The sequence below is a fragment of the Medicago sativa genome, chromosome 4 (assembly GCF_051527215.1).
Source record: "Medicago sativa cultivar Bolivia chromosome 4, Bolivia_mono, whole genome shotgun sequence".
Taxonomy (NCBI): domain Eukaryota; kingdom Viridiplantae; phylum Streptophyta; class Magnoliopsida; order Fabales; family Fabaceae; genus Medicago; species Medicago sativa.
In genome coordinates this window covers 34,793,690-34,820,770 of record NC_140752.1, presented here as the reverse complement: position 1 = coordinate 34,820,770, position 27,081 = coordinate 34,793,690, and the positions used below count along the sequence as shown (strand labels likewise).

Below are 27,081 nucleotides of genomic sequence, written 5' to 3'. Positions count from 1 at the left end.
CAAAGAAATAGGAGAGAGTAAATGAGGGCAATAATTGATAGAGGAATGGCTGATATCTCTAAAATACTAGAGGAAAATCTCTTTCAAATCCAAAATAATTATAAAAAAGAGATAGAAGAAAAAGAAAGTCATTAGGAAGAAGTGAAAAGGAAGGAAAAAGAAGAAATAAAAGAATGTGGTGAAAAAGAAGTAGATGAAAAAAAAGAGAGAAAAGAAGGTGTTGAAGAAGTCGAGAGAAAAGAAGAGAAAAAGGAGAGTCATAATGAAAATCAAGAAAAAAATAGTTCGAAGTTTTGGCCTACTATTACATTAGTACCTTCTTCTAAGTTGGTTTGTGTTTTCAAATGTTGGGATTGTTCTTCTAATGTTATTCAATTGCCTAACATTTCTTTATGTCATGAAGGAAACAAAGAGAATGAAGAAACTTTTTCTCAACAGGTGGAAGGAAATTGTGAGATTCGAAAAGAAGATTATGTCCATGCATCAAAAGGGGATGAAAAACAAACAAATTCTTCCAATAAAAGTGAAGTGCTCTCTAAATTTAAAGTTACATGTGATGGATTCAATATATTTGTTTTTGACCCAGGAGGTATTCAAGCTATAAATTCGAGGTCGAATTCTCTTGAAGAGGGAGAGTATGATGTGATCCTAAGATGTTCTCCCTTGACAAGAATAATAAAGTCATTATTGAATAAAAGAACCAAATTATTTTGGTTCAAATGTTTATTTTTTCGTAGGTCATATGTATCTGTCTTGTATTCATCATATCTAGAGCTTTGTAACTCCGATTGAGGTGATCTTTGAAGCGTTGGAAAGGGTACAAAATCATCTACATTTCATATGTTGGACTCAGAAGCAGAATCGGCGTATGTCATGGTCTAAAAATGGGATTAAAGTGGAGGACGTGATTAAATGAAGGAGCTGAAGCAAAAGAGGTGAAACACAATTAATTTGAGTAGTTGAAGAGCATAATCTGAAGCAAAAGTAACAGCCATGAGTGTTTAACTTCAAGAATTGATTCAGCCACCTTAAATCAAAACCAATAAATTTGTAACATGTCCTTGCAATAATTAGCCACATAAGAGTTATTTCATTAATCATGATATAATTGTAAGTTTTTCAGCATTCTAGCCTATTACCTATATAAAGGGGGCGAAAATAATGAATAAGATATGTAGAATTTTGATAAAAAATACACTTTGTGTGTTGTGAGAGCTTTGTCTCTTTTTTTGGTTCTGGATTGAACCAAGTTTATCGAATCTTATCAATGGCTTCCTTACCATTGTGGCGATTCTTCATGGCTTAGCATTCCTTCTTGGATTGGAAGTGAGTGTGACGCCTTCTTTACCATTTCTTTCCCCAAAATCCATCTTTTTTTATTTTACTTTTATTCCTATACAATTTCTGTCCTTTATCAAGTTAACTCTTCCTTACTTCCTCATTATTCATAACACCTATATCCACAAAGGATTTAATTTAATAATATCAAATCTCAATGACAATAATAACAATAATACTAATTTTATTCGATAATAATATTAATATTATCCATTAATAATACTGCCAATTAATATTAAAAATTGGGGTGTTACAGAACGAGCAGGGCCTGAGTCTGCCAATCATGAGGAATCATCGTCATCTCATCTCAAACCAACTACCCAAACTTCTGATCGATCTGTTTTGGATGAACTGGCTAATCACTATTCACGTGAATTACTAGGATTTGAGCCTAATCAATAAAGAGCCTCTGAAATAGCTTCTGATGAAGTTACTTTAGAAAGCCCCCAACAACAAGAACCTAACCTACAAATGGCCTCAAATATCTGTACTGATCTAATTAGTCACCCTGAATTTCAACCAGATCTTCCTAATGCCACACACTCCAATCTAGCCAACAAGGAATCTACATCTGACAAATCATCTGCCTCTGAGAATCCCTCTTCCTTGTCAGAAGATTCTACACTTGGTGTGCAACCTTTGAATATAGCTTTACCTTCAGAAGTTTCTCTCAATTCTCAAACTTCTCTTGAACACTCTTCTGAACCTGACTGTATGATTACATCAGAAGTTTCTAATGAGGAAAAAAAACAACCTTCCTTTGTTCCTAACAATGCTCCTGTTACTGAACCTACTCAAACTGCTGACAACATGTCCATAGACTTACCTTCATCTTCCACTCAAACTTGTCCACCTGTCCAAGCCACAAATGTCTCATTCCCTCCTACCTTTTTACTAGATTCTATTATATTGCAAGAGGTGTGTGAGAACATTTTCAAGGATCTGATCATGTTAGTGAAGACCATGAACAATTTTGTACATGAAGGAGACTATGTGAATGAATGGGGTAAACTAAGAGAAAGAGTAGACTTTATCATGTGTGAACTTCAGAAGACATCTCTTGAAGAACATGATGAAGCTCAAAACACTCTCAATGAATGGTTAAAGGATGTTGTAAAGAGCAAGCAGGAAGTGGAAATCAAGAGGGATCAAGAGAAGAGCAAGCTTTACATTTCAGATACTCCTATCTTCTTGGATGCATCTGGTATCATTTCTTCAAGTGTACACTCTAAGAATCTGGGTCTCAAGTGGTTGACTAAGCTGAAAGTCCAAACAGATTCTCCAATACTTGAAAAATTCAAGAAAGATTCTGGGCTAGAGAAAGAGAACATGTTGCTAAAGAAGGAACTCATAGAGCAAAGGTTGTTATTTGCTGAATACAAGAGGAAGATAGATGCTCAACTAGAAGAAGCAAGAATCAGAGAGGAAAATCTGATCAGAAGCAACAATGAGTTCATAGAAGAAATGAAGCAACAATCATAAACCACAAACAGCCTAATCAGAGACCTGATGGATATGGTCCAGAAACAAGCCAAGCCTTAGTTGCACACACCATTTTTAGCTTGTTTATTTTTGTTTATGTTTGTGCTTCTGAATATTTTGTGCTACTGACCTTACATTCGTGCTTCTGAACCAATATATCTGTCTGTTTTTTAATTAATTTTCTCACTATTTTTTTTTCTCATCTCTTCTTTAAGTCTATATTTTATCTTTTTGTTGATTACATAAGGGAGAGTAGATGTATAGTATTTATAGGCTCTGAGCCCCATTAATTTAATTCTTAAACAAGTTAAATTAATAGGACATTCTTCTCATCTCTTAGTCTATTTAATGTGAGATTATTGTGAGTGTTATTACGTTTTTAATGATGAATTTAATTAACATGGATAGAACTCAGGGAGAGCTTACAAACCTCACCTTAAAGTACTATTAGACTCAAGGGGAGCTTACAAACCTCATACCCTTAAAGTCAACTTGTTAATTAGATTAACAACAATTGAACATTTTAAATACTAGTGTTTGTCATCATCAAAAAGGGGGAGATTGTTAAAACAAAATGTGTTTAACATTACCCTTTAAGTTTTGATGATAACAAGGTATTAAAAATTGTCAATTGAACAAATGAGAGCAATGGAATCAACAAAAAGGAAGCTTGAAGCATCCGAAGAAAAGAGGTTCTGAAGACACGTGCTCCTGAAGTGATGACGTCATCAGAAGCACCTCATTAGAAGCAAGATCACCATAAGCACATTTCATCAGAAGATCTGAAGATCATCAAAAGCTGAAAGAATTGAAGCTTCAACGGCTGTTCAAATGATTTAATCACGCTCATCATTGCAGAAGACTAGAAAAGTGAAGCAACGGCTAATTCAAAATGATTTGAAGGCATTGGATGCTTATTTGTTAGAGAAAGTTTCATAGGACAATAATCATATCAGGCCAAATATCATTGGTGATTTAATCAAGCTTCAAACGACTCCTTTTGATGTGCTGGCAATTCACAACGTCTCTTTCACACCTCTATATAAAGGAGTGAAGACTTAGAGAATGGCAAGACTCATACAACAATTTTACAAGTACCAAAACTCTGCTGAAATTGTTCTGCATCAAAAGTTCACTTAGAATTTCTTAACCACTTTCATATCTTATAAATTTTAGAGTCTTAAGAGTCTGTATCTGTATCTGATTTGTATTGTGAACACCACTGATTATATATCAAGTGTTCAACCTCAAACAAACTTATTTGTATTTTTGTTTGAATAAAAGTCTTTTGCTTATGTGCTTGAGCATAGGAAGTCTCTTGATTTAGTTCTTGAGCATAGGAAATCTCTTGCAGTTGTGCTTGAGTAAGTTTGAAGTCTCTTTCTAGTTTTAGCAGTGAGCAGGTGTAATCAAATATTACATTTTAGTGAACTCTTCTTGGAAGTGCAAGGGGGACATGACTACTTCTGGTTTGTGGAAGGAACTTGTATAATTGCATTGTGTCTTTCTACTCTCTCTCTCTCTCTCTCTCTCTCTCTCTCTCTCTCTCTCTCTCTCTCTCTGTGTGTGTTTTTTATCCGCTGCATTTAGAATCTGAACATCACGTCAGAAGCTGAACTCTATCTGCTTCTGACCAGTGATTTCAGTAGGAGAAAATGAAGAAAAAGCTTACACAATCCAACCCTCCCTTCTTGTGTTTTTCTCACCTTTAAGCTTGTATCAAGACGAGTTGTCCACTAGTTTGTCAATGTTGAGAAGTGGATAGGCTTCCTTTGGGCAGGCTTTGTTTAGGTCTGTGTAATCAACGGACATTCGCCACTTTCTGCTTGCTTTCTTCACAAGGAGCACATTATAGAGACACTAAAATTATCTTTCAAGTACAGGTGGCTAATGTACGAAAATTGGTGGATCAAATTAAAATTTTTGCCTGGTTCTGGTTCTTAGGCATAAAGACTCTTTGTATGCTTTTCCTAATTGGTGAAATAACCATTGATTTGCTTAAAGTGGATGTAAAACTTCGTTTTCAAGGGTTTGAGTATCTCTTATGGTCTACGTAATTCAATTTGATTGTAAGAAAACGTGTATGAATATGAGTAAAATATTTCTATTAGAGGGACATTTCTGTAGATTAATATTAATGAGATTGTCTAATATGGATTCAGTATAAAGTTGGACTCATCCATTTTAGTAAATTCTAATAAAATAATAGTTTTTATTATTATAAAAAAATCTTTTTCTTTTTTACTAGAACCGGTAAATGTTCACCTTTGGACCATTTGTAAAAAGGTACTCTCTCTATCTCTCTCTCTCTCTCTCTCTCTCTCTCTCCCTCTCTCTCCCTCCCTCCCTTTAAAATACTATGCAAAACTATCATGAATAAATAAAAAGGAAAAATTAGATCCAATATCTATTTATTTTTTATATTAATTTACAAATTTTGTCTCTTAAATTATTTTCAAATTTCATGGCAGTCTCTTAAATATTTTATTTATCTCTTAATTTATAAATGTAACACTTTTTTGCCTTAATTTCTTTTTGTATAATTTTCATACACAAAGTTTGCCAACTTTAGTTCTTTAAAGTCAAAATGTAGTTTTCAGGGCAATGGATTCTCGCCCGTTACTCAAGCTGACATTCTTGCTTCAGCTTCGTTCAATCCTGCTCGAGCAGGTATTCGTTCTAAGGCTCCCCTACCAATTCATTTTGACAACTCGGTAGATCGCTTAGTCCCCGTTCCTCTCGGACGCTCTCTCTACTTACCCCATTAATAACTGGCCGTTTTGATTTTTTGGAACAACTCCACGATGTTAGTAGATCTTTTTAGAAGGCTCCAATGACTATATATAAGACCTATCATATTTGTACAGTACGATGGATTCTGTTCATGGACTAGTGGTACCCACTGTTTCGTTTTTGGGATCACTATCAACAATGCATCTGCCTCCTTTAAAGGAGCTTAATTCTAGAAAATATGGATTTCGTTGAAATTGTTCGTTTAGAAATTTATTAATGATAAGTATTTGTCTCTCTAATTATATTAAAAAAATTAATTGTCTTTGCCATTTCTAATTATTTAGAATGGTCAAATATGCATAAATGATTTTCAGCCCTTTTTAAAATTTATCAACCATCATGTGAATTGTGTTAATCCCATATTTAAAATGCATTAACCATATATATTATTGTCAATTTTATGCTTAAATTTATTCGGACTTTTACCATGTAAATCAATAGATGAATATATTACACACTTATATAAATATTTATAATTATTTATTAACTAAAATATTCTTAACACATATGAGAATCTAACCCGTGCAACACTCGAGCTTTCGACCTAGGGAAAATAAATCAAACTAAACAACAAGCATATTTAATACAACATCCCATTATTTATTTTTTCTACCAACTTCATCCGTAAATTGATCCAACCTAACGCCCATATCATTCATAGAAAATTGTGGCAACGTGGCCGATCAGCATGAGGACCATGTGTCCTTCTCCCACAATTTTCTGCAAGGAGTCTCTTCTTATTCAGATTTATTTCTTCTGCAATTATACAAAAATACCAAATATTAATACAAGAAAAAACTTAATTACTCCCTCCGCTCACAATAATTGTTTCTTTACCCATTTTTCTTTTCTCAAAATAGTTATCATTTTAGAATATCAATGTAACATTTATTATTTTTTTCATTATAATAACCTTATTTATTGAACTTTATCCAACTTAACTACTCCACTAACTACAATTAATAAGGGTGTTTTAGTAAATGATACTAATTTTACATCAAAATCAACACAATTAATCATTTCATTAATAATCGTGCATCAACCTTAAACGACTATTATTTAGAGACGGAGGGAGTATTATTTATGGATATTATGGGGAAGTAAAACCTGCAAAATTGTGGCCACGTGCTTTATCAGGCTTCCTACCAGCAAGGAGTCTCTTCTTATTCAGACCTATTTCATCTGAAACTATACAAAAATACCATACATCAATACAAGAACAACTTAATTATAAATGAAAAACTTCTTCATAATATTGCGCAAATGCAATAACAAAATGGATATTATGGGGAAGTTCACGTACTTGGATAAAGTTTCGAAGCATTCGCAATGTTCCTTGCTAATGTCTTTGATGAAAAACTCAACAGACAAAGAAAGAGAACTACCAAAATAAGAGAGCACTTCTTTGAAGCCATTTTTCTTTGCTACAATGGACTCAATACATATGGTAATTTATATAATTCAAAATCGGTGGTTGTTGATTTCCTTTCAAGTAAATAAATCATATTTATTTGGCACTAATAATAAAGTTTTCTACGCGGTATTGACTGGAGTTGCTTTAAAAAAGTGCAAGTATATTATAATATAATTTATTTACTATTCTTTTCTTCTTTTTTATGAATGATTTATTTATTCCCTTCGTTCCGTAATAGATGACCCATTTGAAAATTTCCAATTTTGATCTAACTTATTTTGACCATATTTTTCTACTAATATACAAAGATAAATAATATCATATAAGATGTCGTTAGATTCGTCTCGATGAGTATTTTTAAAATATCAAATTTTCATAATTTTTTCTAACATAATATTCAAAATATTTAAACTCAAAATTATGCATTGAGTCAACTGTGTCATGTATTATGGGACGGAGGGAGTACTATTTATTAGCATCTCATACACCGAATTATATAGAGGCCCTTGGATTGGGATCGTTTTTTGAGGTGTTCGGACCGTTTGATCTAAAAATTCAAGGCATAATCCTAAATCAAAAATATTTTGGCACATCCACATAAATGATAAAATTTAAAAGAGAAATAACAATGTTACACCCCTTAAATCATTTCACTTTTAAATTTTATATAAGTTTATGTCTATACAAGAGTTGCTCCAACGGAATTGTCCAATCATTTATATATATATACATATAAAATTAAAATATTCTTAACAACCCACTAAAAGAATCCTTAAAATAAAATAAAAAACCCACTAAAAGAAGTGGGGTAAATTTCCCGTATGAGTAGTCAAAAGCATAAACATTCGTCCAAGTGTTTCCCACACATATATATAATATATATATATATATATATATATATATATATATATATATATATATATATATATATATATATATGAGTTTTGCTAGAAGCCACCCATGAAGTTGTCTTTTAGCAATCAACACCTCAAGGTGTGATTTCAACTTTTTAGTTATAACTTTGCTAAAAGACACCTTCATAAAAATTAGTTGGTGTCTTTTAACAAATGCTCATAGAATAACTTGCTAAAAGACACATTCATAAAAGGTGTCTTATAGCAAACCCCTATATATATATATATATATATATATATATATATATATATATATATATTCTTAACAACCCACTAAAAAAAGTGGGGTAAAATTCTCATACGAGTAGTCAAAAGCATAAAGATTCGTCACCTAAAACGTTTATGAGAGTTAGTGTAATATCCCGCTCATTAATATTTGGAATATTACCAGTCTAACGTGTTAAGAGGACTAATGTTCATGGAAAAATAATTATGACCCAAAAAATTTATTTGATAAATTTTTGGACAAGCCAGATATACATTTAAGAGACAGAATAAACACGTTTAAGACAAAAGGGAATTGGTTAGTAGCTTCACAGGCTGCATTGTACCGACATAATTATTTTGGGATTACTGTGCATGGCTTTTTCCTTTTTCTTTTCTCCTACCGTCTAAAGTAAGATTAACCACACACGTATAATCAACCGCCAGGTTGTATTGTAGACACGTGGTAACCATAGGTTTCCCCAAGGTTACCAATAGCCTAGGGCTAGGTAGGACTCACTGAGACATTATGTCTCATCCCAATCCTTATTTGTTTCAGATAAACAGGTTGGTATGGCAAGCTAGTAGCCGAATGGATATTCAGCAAATGCTCGTTCGTACCCGCTGCAGGATGATATGGATTATCAAGGATGTATTTACCATGTTTTAGACGAGGTGTGATGTTTTGTCATTGTACGAACGTGATTGTTGTATAATATATTCATTCGAAGATTTTATGTTGTAAATTTTAATGTATCCAGTACTAAAGTTAATGCACATGCTAAACTTTCTAGATACGTTTAGTATGGGTGTTACAGTTAGGTTTTATGAGCTCACAAGAATCAGAGAATGTTTCAAGATTCATAAAACGTTTATAGAAATATTTACACATCATTCATTGTACTTGCAGTGATTACAATAATAGAATCTATGGTTTAGATTGTTCATAAGATGCCTTGAGAATGATCCTAACGGTGGTATTTATAGTCGTTTGTCGGCTTGTTTTAGCGTGACTTGAGCCCCAAGCAAGCTTGGCTTTAGGTCTTTTTATCCGGTTCTAGACGCTTCTAGAAGCATGCTAAGGCAGAACCTCTGGAAGGGTGCGCCTAGGCTTTAGGGGCCTTATGGAGGGTGCCAAAACCTTTCTAGAGGGCTTTCAGGCCCTTAGGAATATATTGATGGTCGACAACCCCCAAGCACGAGCTTTGGGATAAGGCGAAGTGATGAATCTATAAGGATTTGCCATAGACTATGTCATGTTGTTGGGTGTTTGTGAAGGATGGTTCCCAAACCCTTATGGAGGTTATTCTATCCTTTAGGAACGTGTTGATAGTTCACAACCCCCCAAGAACGAGTTTTGTAATAAGGCGAAGTGATGAAGGTGCTATGGGGAGAGAAAGTGGTTTCAGTCATTAGGGCGGGCTTGTTCTTTCCAATGGGTTTTTCGGGCGAGTTCATCTCCCTTTATCTGTTTGGACGATTAAGATTTGATGACCCTTCGTTGTCACCTATGTGTCCGCATCGTGGCGTCTTCGTACATGTGTCTCCAATCATTGCCTGAGACCGGTGCGAATCACGAGGCAACTTTAATGCTTAGGTTATAAAAACGCAGCTTGTCCTTTCATTTCTCTTCCTTTCCCTCCATATTTCTGCTAGGTTTCCAGCTTTCTTTGTTTTGGCTTTGCAGCTTCGATCTTTCTACCTCTGGAGTTCTATTTTCCCATTTACTCAGGTATTAACTCAATCAAAGAAAAGAAATGTCACCTACGTTGCTTTTTTAGACGAGGCAAACGTTGTCGTCGTCATCATCATCTCTTTCGTCGTCACCATCATCTTTGCCGTCGTCATCGTCTCCGTTTCCGGCGAGCCAATGGTTGCCGGCGTGGTGGCATGGTAGCTCAGTTTCTCTCTCTTCCTTTCTTCACGATTTTTTCCTTCTTTCACGTACTGTATTTCTTTCTTTTTTTTCTTTACTTTTTTTTTCTCTCTCATTTGTGAGGTGTCATTCATTAGTTGGATGTGACCAAATCAAATTTCTTGGTCATGTGACCACCTAAGAATATCTCCTCTTGACCAACACAAATCCACTTTATCTTCGTAGTTCTTTCAATTTCAATTTCATTATTCCTTGCCTTTCTTTTGTCACTAGTGCCATCAAGACAATAGATCAAACATATGTGTGGTTGAAGGCGAAATTTGCCTCTCTTTCCTTAAATTTTTATGGGTGGTGGCTTAGTCCATTAACTTTGTTAGGCACTAGCTAGCATGGTTTCCTTCTTTTAGTTCTTTGGTGTTTCGATTTTTAGTTTGTACATATTGTAATGAATCTCTTGTACTTCCTTAGTACTCATTGTGCTAGGAAATACATTTTAATTTGGTAATATATTCCATTTTATTCTAAAAAAAATATCTTTATTATAATATGATCATAGTACAAGGTACAAACATGCACTTGGCCACACCACACGCTATAACTTTAATGCTTAATCGTTTTGTGTGTGTGGTATTCTAGCAAAACATAATTTAATTAAGGGTGTGTTAATTTATACTTTTTGTAGGCAACTTACTTATTACTCACTTTTGGACCAAATTTACACTTTTCCAACCATTATATTTAGGAAAATGCTACTTCTCAAGAAAAATAGCTTCAAGAATTTTTCAAGAAATAGTTGGCAAATTTTAATTGGATGATTTATTTGTCCACTTCCTATTTTTCAGCCACACTTCCTTGAATTGTGGCAAATAGTGCATTGTGATTGGCTATTCTTTATTCTTGAAGAATTCTTGATGTTATTTTTCTAGAGATATAGCATTGCTCTTATATTTATGTACACTGTTCGTTCGTTCTTTCTCCCAAACTCACCGTGTTAACTAGTCTCTAATTAAGATTCATTCATTGTGCAATTGGTACTGCCACCGCTCGTTTCTTTGAGAGGATAAGCTTTTATTTCTCATGATCGGGAGGTTTTGGCGAAACACTAGTTCGTATCGGGAAATTATTTATTTTAGTTTTTGTTTTCTTTTGTGAGTCATTTAAGTTTTGTTTGCGAGTTTAGAGCACATTAGAAAGAAAGAGGGGTTTTGGGGTTTATTTTTCTTCAAAATATGAAATCCTCCACAATTGAGGGAATTTAAAAATTGTATTGGAGGAGAGTTTTAGAGGGTTTGTCAGGTTTTATATGAATTCTTCAAATTTAATATATGTTGTGATAATATTCTTAAAATTAAAAATATATTTATCATAAACATTAATTTATCACTCTTTATGAAAATACTCTTTCAAAAAATGTGAAGCATTTCTCAATTTTCCCCTATATTTCTCTCCTCCCAAAGTTTTTCCTTCCCTTCCAAACTCTCAAACAAAGACTTAGTGACAGCTGATGAAATAGGGATTTCAATCTCTCAGATGATTTCTTTTTTGGTGGTGTGGGTTCAAATCTCAAACCTTGCATACATTATGCATTGTCATTTTTTTTTTGCCCAAACAAAAATGTATATTATCAACAACGATGATGCACCCTGCACAAGGCGTGTAAAAAGTGAATCACTGATCCAAGTTTACAGAGTCATAATAATTGATGGTGAACAGTGAACACCCATACATAACAACGGATGTGTCCACCAATCAAAATAACAATAACTGAAATTAGGGTGTTTTGCCTTTACCCACAAAAACGAATGTAACTTAACTTTCTCAAAAAGAGCATAAGGATTTGAACCCGCATTATTAAAGAGGCCATCGTTCCTATCCTTCCATATAATCCAAACACAAGCAAACCAGATACCTTTCAAAAGAGAGTGAGTATATCGCGGTATACCAGCCAAGTGAGAAAACTGAAGCAAATGATCATGGATATCATTAGGAAACACCGTCGAGATGCCTAACCAATTACGAACCTGTGACCATAAATATTCTGCTGGGGCGCAATCCAAAAATAAATGTCTATCTGATTCCATGATGTCACAACCGCTAGGGCACAATGAATCTGTTTGCTAAATGATGTTACGCCTCACCAAGTTGTCGCATTCGGAATTCTATTTCAAAGTAAACGCCAGACAAACAAAGAAACCTTCTTCTGTATGTTCCTATGCCATACGTCAGCAACAAGATTTCTGTCCATTCGTTCCATTTCTTTGTACTGTATGTGACACAACGGTTATATGACTTGTGGAAATCAATGCTGATTCATGGCAAGAGTATTAGTTTCATCAGAAGTATGCATAATAAGAATGTATATTCCATTAACACAAAAATTACTACATTAAAAAGGTTAAACTAGGCTACAAGGAAAATTGAACCAACACAGTTTATTTTTGTCAAACCGGCTGATCATCTACGACAGGAAACCATGCAATGCAACAGATGTCTTGAATACTTACCATACGTCAAACTGCTCGATGGCTGTTTGCGTTGGGTGAATATTTTCAATGCCTGAGGGATTTGAGCAAACTTTGGACCAATGTGAACCTGCATAGTCTTCATGCAAGAGATAGAGCAAACATGTAATTTTGCTCCATGATCATGATTATGACCCAACTTATCATGCTTTTTTTGGGAGTACATAGCTTTTTTTTTTCTGCTTTTTTTTTCTTATGGTTGTTTTAAACCGAACCAAACCGTTATTATACACAATTTTTGTGAACCGAACCATTTGTTTTTGTGAACCGAACTGTTAACCTTTTCTAAATTACTTATTTTATTGACAAATTATTTTGTTTATTTGACCTATTTTCTACTCTCTTTTTTTCAGGATAACTAATCCCACATAATTTATCATTGAAATCATTTATGCTATAAGAAAAAAGTAGGGAAGACCGAAGAATTGGTACAACGTGTTTTTTGAACTTTGAAGTAGCTTTGTTGAATCCCAACAATGTTTCAATTACATGAATAACGTAAAAATCATTTTTATCACTATATTAAAAAAAACAAAAATGTACCGTAAATTACTTGTGTCATAGTCACATAATTCGTGTAATCAAAGGAGAATTGCGAATTGGTACGTGAGTACCGAATTCGAGTACTTCGGCGTATTGGTACGCAACAAATTCCCCTGGAATTCGCACAAACCACCGAACCAAGAGTACCAAAGCATGGTTACCGCCAAGGTTGTCAGGATCACGATATAGATCGTGAGATCGTACGATCTCGCGCGTCACCAAGTCTCCACCGAGTTGGAGCGGTTCAAAGATCGGAGAAGACGGCGGAGCGTACGGCGCGCAGAGGAAGAGCGTAAGATCGTGAAATCGTCGATCTGATTCGCATCAGAGAAAAACGGTTTGATCCGGTTGTTTCGCGCGAAGAGTGAGGTCAGAATGCGAGGAGATGCTCGTTTGTTGTTTCCTGCGGCGGCTGGTTGCAGAAGCGGCTGTGTTATGTTGAAGGAGAAGACTAGGTCTAGGTTAAGTTAGTGGAAAAGACTTATTTGGGTCTGAAAACAAAAAGAAAAAAAGAAAAGAAAAAAGACTTGTGGGCCTAGACCTTTAATTTCATTTTTTTTTTATTACAAGACGTATAATAAACTATTATTTATGAATTATACTACCTCCGGTCATATTTATAAGAAACAATTTACTTTTTTGATTCATTGAATAATTGATGTATTCGGTCTGTTTCTAGACTAGATACATCAATTGTTTAATGAATCTAAAAAGTCAACTTTTTCTTATAAATAGGACCAGAGGGAGTAGTAACAAAACAAAAACTATTATGAATTTTTCCTCTAAAAAAACTATTATGAATCTATTTTTTTAATGGAAAAACTATTATAGCTCACTATATTTATTTAGGTATTATTAGTACTACGAACTGAAGCGTACCGAAGCTGTATACCCCTATACGTAGCGAATTCTTCTCATGTCGCGTACCGCGAACCCGTACCCGTACCACGTACCGGAACGAACCGCGAATTATGTGACTATGACTTGGTCATAAACGAACCATTGAGTAAATTGTATTTTAAATTGACCATAAAAAAAATGTTTTGTAAATTACTTGTATAATGAAAAGAAAATCATAATATATGCAGAAGTGACATAAAATAAAACCCACCCCTTGTACTGTTATGAACTATTTCTGCATCAAAGTTTCTAAGTTGAGAGGGGGGGAAAAGGAAGATAGAAGAATCAATTCTATTATGATTATTAATTTGAAGACTGGTTTTTTAGTGAGGGAAAAGTGTTAAGAGTCCCACATCGGTTGAGAGATGGTCTGAATAAGTGTTTGTAAGTGGGAGCAATCCTCACCTCAAAAGCAGGTTTTGTGGGGTTGTATTAGTCCAAACCATAAAATTTAAGAAAAGAGAACTGCTAATTCTTGATTAAAGCTAACAACCAGTCACATCATAAGAGAGGAAGTACCTGAAAAACAACGAAGGTTTACCGGGCTTAATACATTGTTATTATAACTATAAGTTCATTTACACACTTAAACAGCACGTAAATAAAATTATTTGATTAACAAAAAATCAGTGGACCAATCAATGCAAAACTTGAGCTCTAATTTTTGGAAGAATAATGGGTAAGAAACCTGGAGGAAACATTAACTTTAACATTGATATTGTCATTTTTGGAGTGAGTTGAAAGTGACCATGTGAATATGTGATGCATTGAACATATAAATTTACAATAGAAATCCTAACATTCTTGTCATCGGACTAACGATTATGTTGCATTACAGAAAGCAACTATCCAAGAAATATATAGAACCTGAGATTTTACGACATCTGCAGCTTTAACACGAACTTTCAACTCTCTCATTTGACGATAGGGGGTAAATAATAAATTATTGACAAATACATACAAAAAATGAGAATTCAAAAGACAGAGACTATCAAAGACAAGGAAGCATATCTAACCACTTCTCAATATGGAACTTGACAAATAGTCAATCTACCAATTTGATCTGTTTAGTATTATTTCATTATTCCTATATAATTCTGCAAGCAACTACTTCTCAATATGTAGATTCACAAAATCATATCATAATAACACACATCTAATATACTATAGTATGCTCAAATTAATTTTCAATTCAGTCTAGAACCAATAAGCCCCTGACTTGTCGATCTAACTACAGCCTCAAAAAGCGAGAATCATTAATCCCCTTATTTGTCAATCTAACTATACAGCCCAAAAAAGCGAGAATCAGCATTAACATACCTTCATGTTCTCAACACTTTTCTCAAGTGATTTCTGAAAGCTTTCATAATAGGTAGATCAAGCCTCAAAAGAACAGAATACGTTGTTTTTGGATTTCCAAACTCTTGTATTTGGATTTCTAAATTCTATTATCTACCGAAGTTGTTACTAGGTTGAGTCACGACCAGGTCGCTCTCTTTAAGACGTTTCGTGGCACTACCCAAAATTGTGCAAGGGAGATTATCAACCACGCCGCCTCCAGGATAAAACAAGGTCAGCTACAACTGTTCGATTAACTAGTGCACTGTAGAAAATCGTTCGAGATTTACACCTTCAAATATGGTACTAAGACCACTCTTTAATACTGAAACCACTTTAATATGGTATTATTACCATTCTATATGGTGCTAAGACCACTCAAATATGGTGTTTCCACCATTCTAACCTTTAAGTTCTTCAAACTTTCAATATGGTACTACGACCACTAAAATATGGTGATACCACCATTTCTCCTCAAATAGAAAAATATTTAAATAATTTATATAATGTTAAGATCATTTTTAATTCCGACAGGACATTATTATTACGAAAGGGACTATGATATTAATAGTACTCTTTATTCCGAAGGGACTTATATTATCGAAGGAACTATGCTTTTAAGGTGATTCTTAATTCCAAAGGGACATTAAACCGAAAAGGGACTATGGTCTTAAGAACACTCTTAATTTCGAAGGGACAGAAAAAGGAGATGAAGAGAAGAAAGACTCGTCAACACAAGTCAAGAAAGGGAGAAGAGAGAAAGAGTTCCCGACAACTCAATGAAACTCTTTGGTGTGTTTTTTGAACTGAGTGGAGTCCTATATTTATATAGAGATTCTGTAACTGTTTTAGCAAAAATTGCGACAACAGTTACTCTTAATGGATAAAGTTAAAATGAAGTTTATCCATTAATCAGTTCAACAACACTTGTGGATAGGATCAAAAGAAACAAATCCACAAAAGTGGAGGAAACAAACTATTAGATTTGAATGAAGGAAATATAAGAAATTCAATTAAATTCTTATTCTTATCACAACCACCATAAGCTAAATTTATGGGAAGTGATATTCTTGAATAAAAATAATAATTACTATTATTTTTATCATTATTAAGTATTTAAAATTAAATACCGCAATTTAAACACTACTAATGTGTGTGTTCTATTTTATGTGGGACCCCCGCACTCTATTTTTTCAATTCACACAACATTAGATCAAAGTATGATTACTTGATGTTTAATCTTCCAATTTATTTTCCAACATCACACTATTGTTCCAACAGAATACCATCCACACAATTATCAAGCTGTTTTAGGCTTTTAGCAACTGCACTGAAACTAGTGAAATAGCCTTTGTAATATTCAATTCATTGAGACACATATGCAAAATTAGATTCAAAGTTCTCTTGCTCTCTTCATATTTTCTCTCACTATATAATGTTTTCTCCTATTTTCTGATAGCTTGTATACTGCTTATCATATTCAATTTTCACAGGTATATTGGACAATGTTTTGTTAACCAGGTAGCATATTTGCATGCATATAAGGCAAATAAACCAACTCTTGTTTAACAAAACATCTCAGTTGAGAAAGTTCTCATTTCACATATTGATCAGCAGCTAAACAAAAAACCTCCACTTATATAGACTATTGTCATTTGACATTAAATACTTGCAAACAGTTTTTTGTGCATTTCGAATTTTACCTTTTGTTCTAGTATGCTTTGATTTTATTAGCTAATTTGGAACATAAAAGCACAAAACTAAACATAATGGCATAGATATTTTAAGTAGAATAATGAAATTCAAACCAAGATATGTTGCTCGTTACATTATCAACCTTCCCCAATATAAGCTATTTTACATGAAATCAGAGACGATTGAGTAAAGGAAACAAGGATATGAACAAGCATATTATGTTACAATTTGAATGCTAATGAACAAGCATATTATGTCACAATTTGAATGAAAACAAGAAAGAAAATTTGTATATATTCCTCCAATTGGAAGTAAGCTTTCTTTGTGGAATAATATCTTGCAATAAAACCTCTATGTTGTAACACCAATCTCCCTCTTTCTCATTTAGAATTCTGCTCTTCCCCCAATACATTTTGCCCGCGCCCTGCACCCATGCCAAAAATGACATTGCGTTAGTTAACTAACGCAAGTGTTAAACACTGCGTTACTTAACTAACGCTGCGTAAGTCAACTAGAGCAGCGTTAGTTAACTCACACTACGTGTTGTCTTAAACAAGGCAGAACACCTCATTTCTCATCTAAAATCTCAAAAAAATCTTAAAAACCTCTCTCAAATCACCCAAAACCAAAATTCCTTCAAGTTCAAATCAAACAACACTCCAATAACAAGTTTTCATAATCAAACATCATTAACCTTTTATGTTTATATGTTATATTTTTTCTCTTAAATTAGAAATTTTTTAGATTTAGGGTTTGTTTAAATTTTTGTGTTTTTGGCAAAAAATCATACAATGTTTACATGAAAATGACTTGTATTGCATAAATGTTTAGATGTTTGCATGTTTATGTTGTAGTTTTGAGATTATTTTAGAGATTTTTTTTTAGATTTAGGGTTTGTTTAAATTTTGATTTTGCTTGCAAGAAATGATACAATGTTACATGTAAATGATTTATGTTGCTTAATTGTGGTTAGATGTTTGCATGTTAATGTTGTAGTTATGAATTTTAGGGTTTATATCAAATTTACACTTCAAGTGTTTGATGAAATGTTTGAATGAGTTTTTCATTGATTGTTTTCAATTTCTTATTGTGTATATTTGAAACAATGGTCGGGTGGATCGACTTTCATGCATAATTCAACGGCGAAGAACCTCATAGGTTGAAGATTGGTACCTCGGTGTAACGTTAAAAGGTCTCAAGGATGAACCGGATGAATTCAACCAAGGAGTCAACCCCGGAGACACAAGGAAGGTGCAAAATGTTCGGTATAAACGTCCAACGCTCGACGAGGGGAGAGTATCATTCACTTGGGTGGAGTTAAAGAACGACGAGGACGTGACGAGCATGTTTTGGGAGCACAGCATGTTCCAGTGGATCGATATACGGGTAACGTTGCTGAAATCAACTGAATATATCATCAAGAGTCTGATTCCGCCAGAAGATCGTGATTAGGTAAATGCACCTTCCAACTACAATAATTGTCTTCCTTTGAAGAGGGTAATTCAAGCTTGCCAAACGGCGGGACTCCAACACATCTTTTCCTTAATTACACATCATTATCTCGCTTGATTTCAGGCAAATAACAAATTTAATTGGCTGAAACCTTTTCTTAATCAATTTTTGATAAAAACTCTCTAGATAAATAGCAATGCTCATTTTATAAAGGCCAAAAGGAGAAGTTACCTTGAGACTCTTACACATATGGAACATAAATCAAACTAAACAAGTATTTTTTATTTTGGAGCAAACTATAACAGCAAGTATATATATATTTTTTTTTGTTACAAAAGAGGGCCAAAGGCCCTAACAACAAGTATATTTAATACAACATCACGTTATTTATTTTTTCCACCAATTTCACCGTAAAATTGATACATCCTCCGCTCACTATTATGAACAAAAATTTATATTTTAGATTTATTCAATTAATGATGTATGTGATCTTTATTATCGACCACCTATGTAATTTAGCAATGAATCTAAAATGTTGATTTTTATTTATAATAGTGATCGACGGGTGTACAACCTAACACACCCATATCATTCATGGATAATTGTGGCAACTTGCAGCATCAGGCCGTGTCCTGCAAATTTCGGCAAAGGAGTCTCTTCTTATTCAGACCTATTTCGTCTGAAACTATACAAAAATACCAAATATTAATATAAGAACAAACTTAATTATATATGAATAATTTCTCCATAATATTGTGTAAATGCAAAAACAAAATAGATATTGTGGAGAAATTCACTTACTTGCATAAAGTTCCGAAGCATTGGCAATGTTCCTTGCAAATAAATGCCTTTGATGAAAAACTCAACAGACAAAAAAAGAGAACTACCAAAATAAGAGAGCACTTCTTTGAAGCCATTATTCTTGCTACAATGGACTCACATATGGTAATTTATATAATCCAAGATCGGTGGTTGTTGCTTTACTTTCAATTTTTTTTGACCGAAACAAAGTTAACTATTATCATTAATCAACCAATGTTCAATACAAGAAGGATAAGAATCAAAAATACGGTGACTAGCCCAAGAACAGGCCGCCCTAGCTAAACTATGAGCAACCATGTTCGCTTGTCTCCTAACAAACTTCACCTCGAAGTTGGAATGTAAAGATAACTGATAAATAATACTAGAAACAATAGCATAGAATTCCGAATCACCATGGCCCGGAGACGATAGAGCTTGCACTAGAGTAGATGAGTCAGACTCGAAAACAACTCGGTCCCATCTATCGCATCAGCAAAGTGAAGAGCCTCGAGTAAGGCTACTGCCTCGCCCTCCAAAACTGTCATATTTGCCCGCTGCCATTTCGTTTGAGCCCGAATAAATTGCCCGCAGGAGTCTCTAACACAACACGCAAAAGATGTAATATGGTTACGGTCATGGAACGCGGCATCCACATTGCACTTCAACCATGTCTCGCATGGTTTCTCCCAAACTGAGTTATTGCCTTGCACTCTATTCTGCCCCTGTTGCACAACCGGTTGTGGGGGATGTTTATGAACCTCCTGCCATTGTTGCCATGCATCTAGTGCCGTCCTCCCAATGCTTGTTGAAGTATGATGAGCGGCATTCCAAATGACATCATTATGTGCAGCCCAAATTTGCCAAAGAAGTGAAGCCACCCGACCAGCAATGTCTCGGCTTTCAGAACGACATATATCAAAAACAAAATCTGCCAAACTGCTCACAGTTCCAACTCCCGGTTGCAGCACAGTCGAAAGCCCTGCCCAATACCAACTCTCACGCGCCACCGTACAACCCACAAAAGCATGCCAATCATCCTCAACAGCCGTATCACACCAGGGACATGTCACCTCACATTGTACATGTCGTGATTGTAGTCGGAGACGGGTCGGAACACACCCTCTGCAAATCCTCCATAACAAATTACGTGCTTTGTGAGGGGAATTCACATTCCAAATTCTATGCCACTCACCTTCAACATGGAACCGATCAGTATGTAACAACTCCATCATAGCAAGTTTATAACCAATCTTAACAGTGTACCTCCCGTTACGTTCCATCGTCCACACTATTTTATCATTCTGAACTTCGGAAAAGAGTGGTGTATCGAGAATAGCTTGCACCATATCATCAAGAAACAGAGATTCAAGCTTATCAATATCCCAAACTCGTTCCTCGTCAACTATCAAATCAGACACACGCAAACTATGCACACCCCGAATTTGTGGGGATTGAATCCAACTACCATGAACACCTCGAACCCATGGATCATTCATCACGTTGACCTGCTGCCCATTTCCAATTGGCCACCTACATCCATATAAAAGTAACTGACGCGAATTCCAAATACTCCGCCAAGCAAAGCTCGGGTTATGTCCGAGTTTAGCACCCAAAAACGAGGAACGTGGAAAGTACCTCGATTTAAAGACTCTAGCAACCAGAGATTAAAAGCTTTCAAATTCCGAAACCCCATTCCACCAAATTCTTTGGGGCATGCCACACGTTCCCATGCCATCCATTTAATCCCTCGGTTGTTACTCCTTCCTCCCCACCAAAACTCATTGATCATCTTTTCAATATCATCTATGATTGAATTCTGCAAAAGATAAATACTCATTATGTATGAAGGAATATATTGTAACACAGATTTGTTCATAACTTCCTTTCCCGCTTTTGATAATGCTCGTCCCCTCCATGCATTTATCTGTTTCCAAATACGATCCTTGATAAAAGAAAAAACAGACCTCTTATCTTTACCAATCATCGAAGGTAACCCCAAATACTTTCCGGTACCCATCACATGTCGGACACCAATAATGTGTGACAAATCCTTCTATGCCGCCTCACTCATATTGCGACTAAAAAACACCTCAGACTTAGATAAGTTAATTTCTTGTCCAGATGCTACCTCATAAGTGTTAAGAATAGTGAGTAAACATTGTGCTTCCACCACATTGGCCGTACAAACCAAGAAACAATCGTCTGCAAACAACAGATGGGACACCACTGGTGCGCCGCGACATACTTGGACCCCATGAATATCACCTCTATTAATTGTCTTATGTATTAGAGTCGAGAGGCCCTCAGCCACCAAAATGAATAAATATGGTGATATCGGGTCACCTTGGCGCAATCCTCGACCGGGTACAATAGCTCCCACTCTGTCAAAGTTCATAGCACCGAATAAGTAACAGAACTAACACACATCATTATCCACTGGATCCATTTCTCACTGAACCCCATTCGCATAAGCACACCACGAAGAAACCCCCAATCCACTCTATCATAAGCCTTACTAATATCAATCTTGAGAGTCAATTCCCCTCTCCATCCCTTCGTCTTCCTCTTCATTGAGTGGATTATCTCGGTAGCAATTAATGCGTTGTCCAGTATAGAGTGGCCCTCAACAAACGCTGACTGCTCCTCTGACACACATTTATCCAAACATCGTTTCAGTCGATTAGCGAGCAACTTCGACACCATTTTATACAACACATTACAAAGAGATATAGGCCTAAGATCTTTCATATTATCCGGGTCTTCGCACTTCGGAATCAAACATATATTTGTTTCTGAAAGGTTTGAAGGGAAGTAACTGCGATCCAACCATGAAACCACTGCCTGAAAAAATATCATCACCACACACATGCCAAAATCTCTGATAAAATGCCGGATTAAAACCATCTGGACCTGGGGACTTGTCCGGTTGCATCTGAAAAAGGGCTTGACGTAATTCTTCTTTTGTAATAGGTGATGTAAGCATTATATTGTCATCCATCGACACACATTGACTCATCAAATCCAGTACCGGTTCATGGACACCTGCATTCGCAGCAAAAAGTTGCTCAAAATAACCTTGTGCCACAGTACACATATCCTCTTGAGACGTAGCAATCCTCCCATCATCCGTTCGGAGCTTACTAACCTTCTTCACTTTGCCACGGGCTATCGCAGATGTATGAAAGAACTTGGTATTCATGTCCCCTTCCTTCAACCAGTGCATTTTCGCTCTTTTCTTCCAAAAGGCCTCCTCCTGTACAATTTCAATTATTTTTTTAGTTTAATTTATTTGGCACTTTTGTACTAACGTTTTTTTACGGTATAGACCAATGTTGCCTTTTTAAAAATAGGGTCTTGGAAACGAATATTTTAGGACACTTTTTAATGATTTTAAATTTAAAAAAAAAAAAAATTGACTGGAGGATAGCTCATTTCATTTCATCCAAAATAATAGAGTCCAATTTTCGATGCATTGATTAAATACACAAACTTTCATAAAAAAATTGTCAATTAAGATCCTTAAACAGCATACATGAACTTTAATTAGCATTTTCCTTAAAAGATGCAAATACATTATAATATGATTTATTTACTATTCATTGCTACCATTTCATACACATTAGTTAAAATAAAAAGGATTTCATACACTGGATCATATAGAGGCCATTAGATTGGTGGGAATGGGACTTTGATTTTTTTTAGTTGTTTGACTATTTGAACTAAAAATTCAACACGGAATTGCAAAATCATTTCGAGGAATATAGCATGTACAAAATGTTTTCCACATGTGATGTTACCATTACATATTTCACAAGTTTCCTTTTTCTTTTGCTCGATCAAATACGTGTACCCCTCATTAACAATGTTTAAATATTATTTTTTTAGAGGAACAATGTTAATTATGTTATGCCTTATTGATGTTATTTTTTAAAGACTAAACTGAAATATAATAACCAAACTAAAGAAGTTATTTCAGTATAAGGAGTATAAGAAGAGATTTAAAAGAGTTTCAAAGTTGCATTTCAAAGTCAAGAAAGAACCGACAAAATCAAAATTCAATAAGCTGTACTTCAATTTTAACCACCAAAACGTTTGAAACTTAATTTTTTTCACATAACATTCGTGGTTGTTCCTCCTTTTGCTGAAATAAACTCTCATTTCTTTCTCTCCAAATTGTCCAAACAGTAGAGAGCCAAATAATGTTCATTGATAGTCTCACCTGCTTGGAAAAACCATCAAGACCGCCAAAATGAGTGAGATGATATGAAAGAGCACCCTGAGCTATTGTAGCAGAGCCTAACCAATTTAAAAGCAAGCACCGAATTCTGCCAAAGAAATTGCATCTGAAAAAATAAGTGTTTCAAATCTTCCTTCACAATACACAGGAGGATATGTGTAACGTGGCACAAATTTATTTTGAGCATCTATTTTCTGCGAATGAGGGAGTCCATGAACCGGTACTGGATTTGATGAGCCAGTGTGTTTCGATGGATGACAATATAATGCTTACATCACCTATTACAAAGGAAGAATTGCATCAAGCCCTTTTTCAGATGCAACCGGACAAGTCCTTGGGGCATGCCCAAAGAGTTTGGTGGAATGGGGTTTCGGAATTTCAAAGCTTTTAATCTCGCTATGGTATCTAAGCAATGATGAGCTTTCTGTCTAAACCTGAATCTCTGGTTGCTAGAGTTTTAAATCGAGTTACTTTCCCCGCTCTTAATTTTTGGGTGCTAAACTCGGTAATAACCCGAGCTTTGTTTGGCGGAGTATTTGGAATTCGCGTTAGTTACTTTTATATGGTTGTAGGTGGACAATTGCACATGGGCAGCAAGTCAATGTGATGAATGATTCATGGGTTCGATGTGTTCATCATAGTTGGATTCAATCCCCACAAAGCCAAGGTGTGCATAGTTTACGTGTGTATGATCTAATAGCTGACGAGGAACGAGTATGGGACATTGATAAGATTGAATCTTTGTTTTCAGATGATATGGTGCAAGCTATTCTCGACACACCATTATTTGCGGAAGTTCAGAATGATAGAATAATGTGGATGATGGAACATAACGGGAGGTATAGTGTTAAGACTAGTTCTAAACTGGCTATGATTGAATTGTTACACAATATACGGTTCTATGTTGAAGGAGAGTGACATAAAATCTGGAAGGTGAATTCCCTTAATAAAGCTCGCAATTTGTTATGGAGGATTTGCAAGGGGGTGTTCTAACCTATGAAGCCCGGATACGTAGTACGGGTGCAGGTACGATAGGGTACACGGATACGCCAAATTTTTAAAATTAGGATACGATACGGCTAAGATATGTTAACAAAATATTTATATTAGAATTTATATGCATGTAAAATACTTGAAAAAAATAAGCATTGATTACACTTTAACACCGTGTTTTTTAGTTGTTTCAGTTGAAATTTCGGTCGAGAGGTATTTTAAAATACCTCATTTACCGAAAGGGGCATTTTTATTTTGTTATTTTATTTTATCCTATTTCCTTTTTATTATTATTTATTTATTTATATTTGTTTTTTAAGAATTGTCACTCACGTGACAAATTTCTATTTCCCTTAACTTTCTTTTCTTTTTCACTTATTTTTTGGGTCTTGTATACATGTCATCATCCTATTGGTCCCTAAAGCATCCAAAGTTCTTTTATTTTTCTCCAAGCCAGGCCATGTGTCAGTCTGTGATTGTTGTGATCCAATCACACCAATCACAAGTCAGCACCTAACTTGCACTCAAACCCTAGTTCACAGCTATAAAAAGCCTGTCATTTGACTGCACAGGGTCAGAGAAATTATTCCCCAATCATTGGTAGCCGCACCAATCAAGTCAACAAACCCTAATTTTCTTCCCTTTTTCAATTTTCAAAATCAAAACAAACAAAAATCATCAAAAATCATGAACAACCGATGAATGTTCATACTCAAAATTTTCCAGTAACAATAACCCTACAACGTTCACATCACAAAACCTTCATACACAAATCCAAAACTACACCGATCCAAAACAACAAACTCGGATCCGAACTCAGAGAGATCCAGTAGCGCTTCAACAAAGAGCAATTTGGTTTCTACATTTTCTTTGCTTTCGTTTTCGAGTTTCCAGTAACAAAGAAGAAGCAAATCGGAGCAGAACTGAGAGAAGAGAAAAAATAGAAGTTTTTCTGTTTCAAATCTTTACCTCTGATTTAAACAGAGGTAAATCGTGTTTTCACTCAAGTACTATGTCGATCTGGTTCTATTTTGTGGTTATGTGAAGAATTTTTTTTCAAAAATAAATCTTTAGATCTACTCCGATCAAGACACCAATTCAATAAAACGACCTCGGATTCATACTAAGTAACGAAAAGGATTTGTAAAACTGTAAGAAAATTCTGAATCAGAGATTGTTTAGCGTTGGCCGGCGGCAGCGCCGCCACCCTAGGGTGGCCGGCCACCACGCCGGCATTGGTGTGTTCGTCGGAGAAGAGAACTCTGTTTTTGTAGAGCTTCTCTTTATGCACTTGTTTAGTGAGAAGAAATTAGGGTTGTGTGAATGTATGATGTGTTGTGTTTTCTTCATATACCTCTATCTAATCATATGTGTGCGCACCTAGCAAGCTTACCATGCGCCATCCTTTTATGGCGTTAGATCTTTGATTTAACAGCTACTATTAACCTTTGTACCTTGGTTTTTAACCGTCAGATATACGATCTGACGGTCCCTGTGTTACTGTTTTTAAAACCATGTGATCTTTTTGTTTGAGTGGCTGTGATGAATTCCCCTGTGTTCAGATCTGGACCTTAGGATTCATCTGACGGTGCAGATCTGCACAGTCTGAGCCCACCGTTTTATGCTTTAAGCCCAACTGTGTTTGTATTCTGTTTGTTTCATGTTAAACTACCTGCTGTTTGAACCCCCTTCACTACTTGCTGCACCCCCTCTGCATCTCTTTTTAAAAAAAAAAAAAACGCTTGCATTCTTTTCTATTTCTTTTAGTATTTTCATAACTTTTTAGCAGCTTATTTAAATCCATTATCATGCATTGGTATTTCTTAATTTTGTTTTCATACACTCTCTTGTTTTAATATCATACATGTTTAGTACTCAATTTTAGTTAAAGAAAATTTTAACCATATCTCATGCATTCTTAAAACTCATATGATATTTTAATTCGGTTTCATGCATTTTTACAGATTTTAACTTGCATAACACGTATCTTTTGGTTAATGTTGCTTTAGTATTTGTTTTCAAAACTTGCCTTCCATGTATTTTTCTTTATATGCCTAATAATGCCATGCATTTTAGTTGATATTTGTTTTCGTATGTGATGTTCTTCTAAACCATGTTGGTTCATGATCTAATATTTTGGTATGCTTTATTTTTGCATCATCTTTAGTATAATCTCATGCATTTTTTTTAATTCTTGCAATTTATGTTATTCTCATTAATTTTTAGTGTGTATTTAGGTATTAATGTAATTTATTTTTGCGCATTTTATTTCTCTTAGAATGTATCTAGGAAGGGTATGTAATAATGTAGTAATTGCACACACGACACTACACCACTTTATTTATCGCTTTACGCTCGTTTTATTACGCTAATTTACCGCTAGTTTAGAAAAATCTTTTTATCTCAAAAATCAAATAAGCAAAGAGTCAAATTATTTTCTTAATAGACCTTGGATCCAAATCCAAGAGGTTTTTTCCTTTATTTTCTTAATCAAATTTCTAATGAATCTTAAGTGAACTTAGACTAAATTTCTTAATTAAAATTAAAACAACCTCATTTTCATTTTACTTCCAATGCCT

The 27,081-nt window shown here is 34.8% G+C and overlaps 1 protein-coding gene and 2 long non-coding RNA genes across 4 annotated transcripts; all 3 read right to left on the bottom strand.

Moving 5' to 3' along the window:
• Window positions 1-5,975: 5,975 nt before the first annotated feature.
• LOC146929000 (uncharacterized) lies at window positions 5,976-7,041 on the bottom strand. Of its 2 annotated transcripts, none has more exons than XR_015005928.1 (3): window positions 6,917-7,041; window positions 6,721-6,801; window positions 5,976-6,369 (listed from the first exon to the last, which is right to left on the bottom strand). It is a non-coding gene; the product is annotated as an uncharacterized LOC146929000 (long non-coding RNA). The 2 variants fall into 2 exon arrangements; XR_015005929.1 differs by having other exon boundaries at window positions 6,721-6,795.
• An 11,732-nt stretch (window positions 7,042-18,773) lies between these two features.
• LOC146928999 (uncharacterized) lies at window positions 18,774-19,395 on the bottom strand. The gene is made up of 2 exons (XR_015005927.1): window positions 19,273-19,395; window positions 18,774-19,156 (listed from the first exon to the last, which is right to left on the bottom strand). It is a non-coding gene; the product is annotated as an uncharacterized LOC146928999 (long non-coding RNA).
• Window positions 19,396-19,712: 317 nt separating this feature from the next.
• LOC146928998 (uncharacterized) lies at window positions 19,713-21,975 on the bottom strand. The gene is made up of 5 exons (XM_085707187.1): window positions 21,698-21,975; window positions 21,518-21,653; window positions 20,931-21,088; window positions 19,904-20,802; window positions 19,713-19,810 (listed from the first exon to the last, which is right to left on the bottom strand). Exons 1-5 carry the CDS (start codon window positions 21,973-21,975, stop codon window positions 19,713-19,715), a joined length of 1,569 nt encoding a protein of 522 aa, XP_085563313.1.
• Window positions 21,976-27,081: the final 5,106 nt, after the last annotated feature.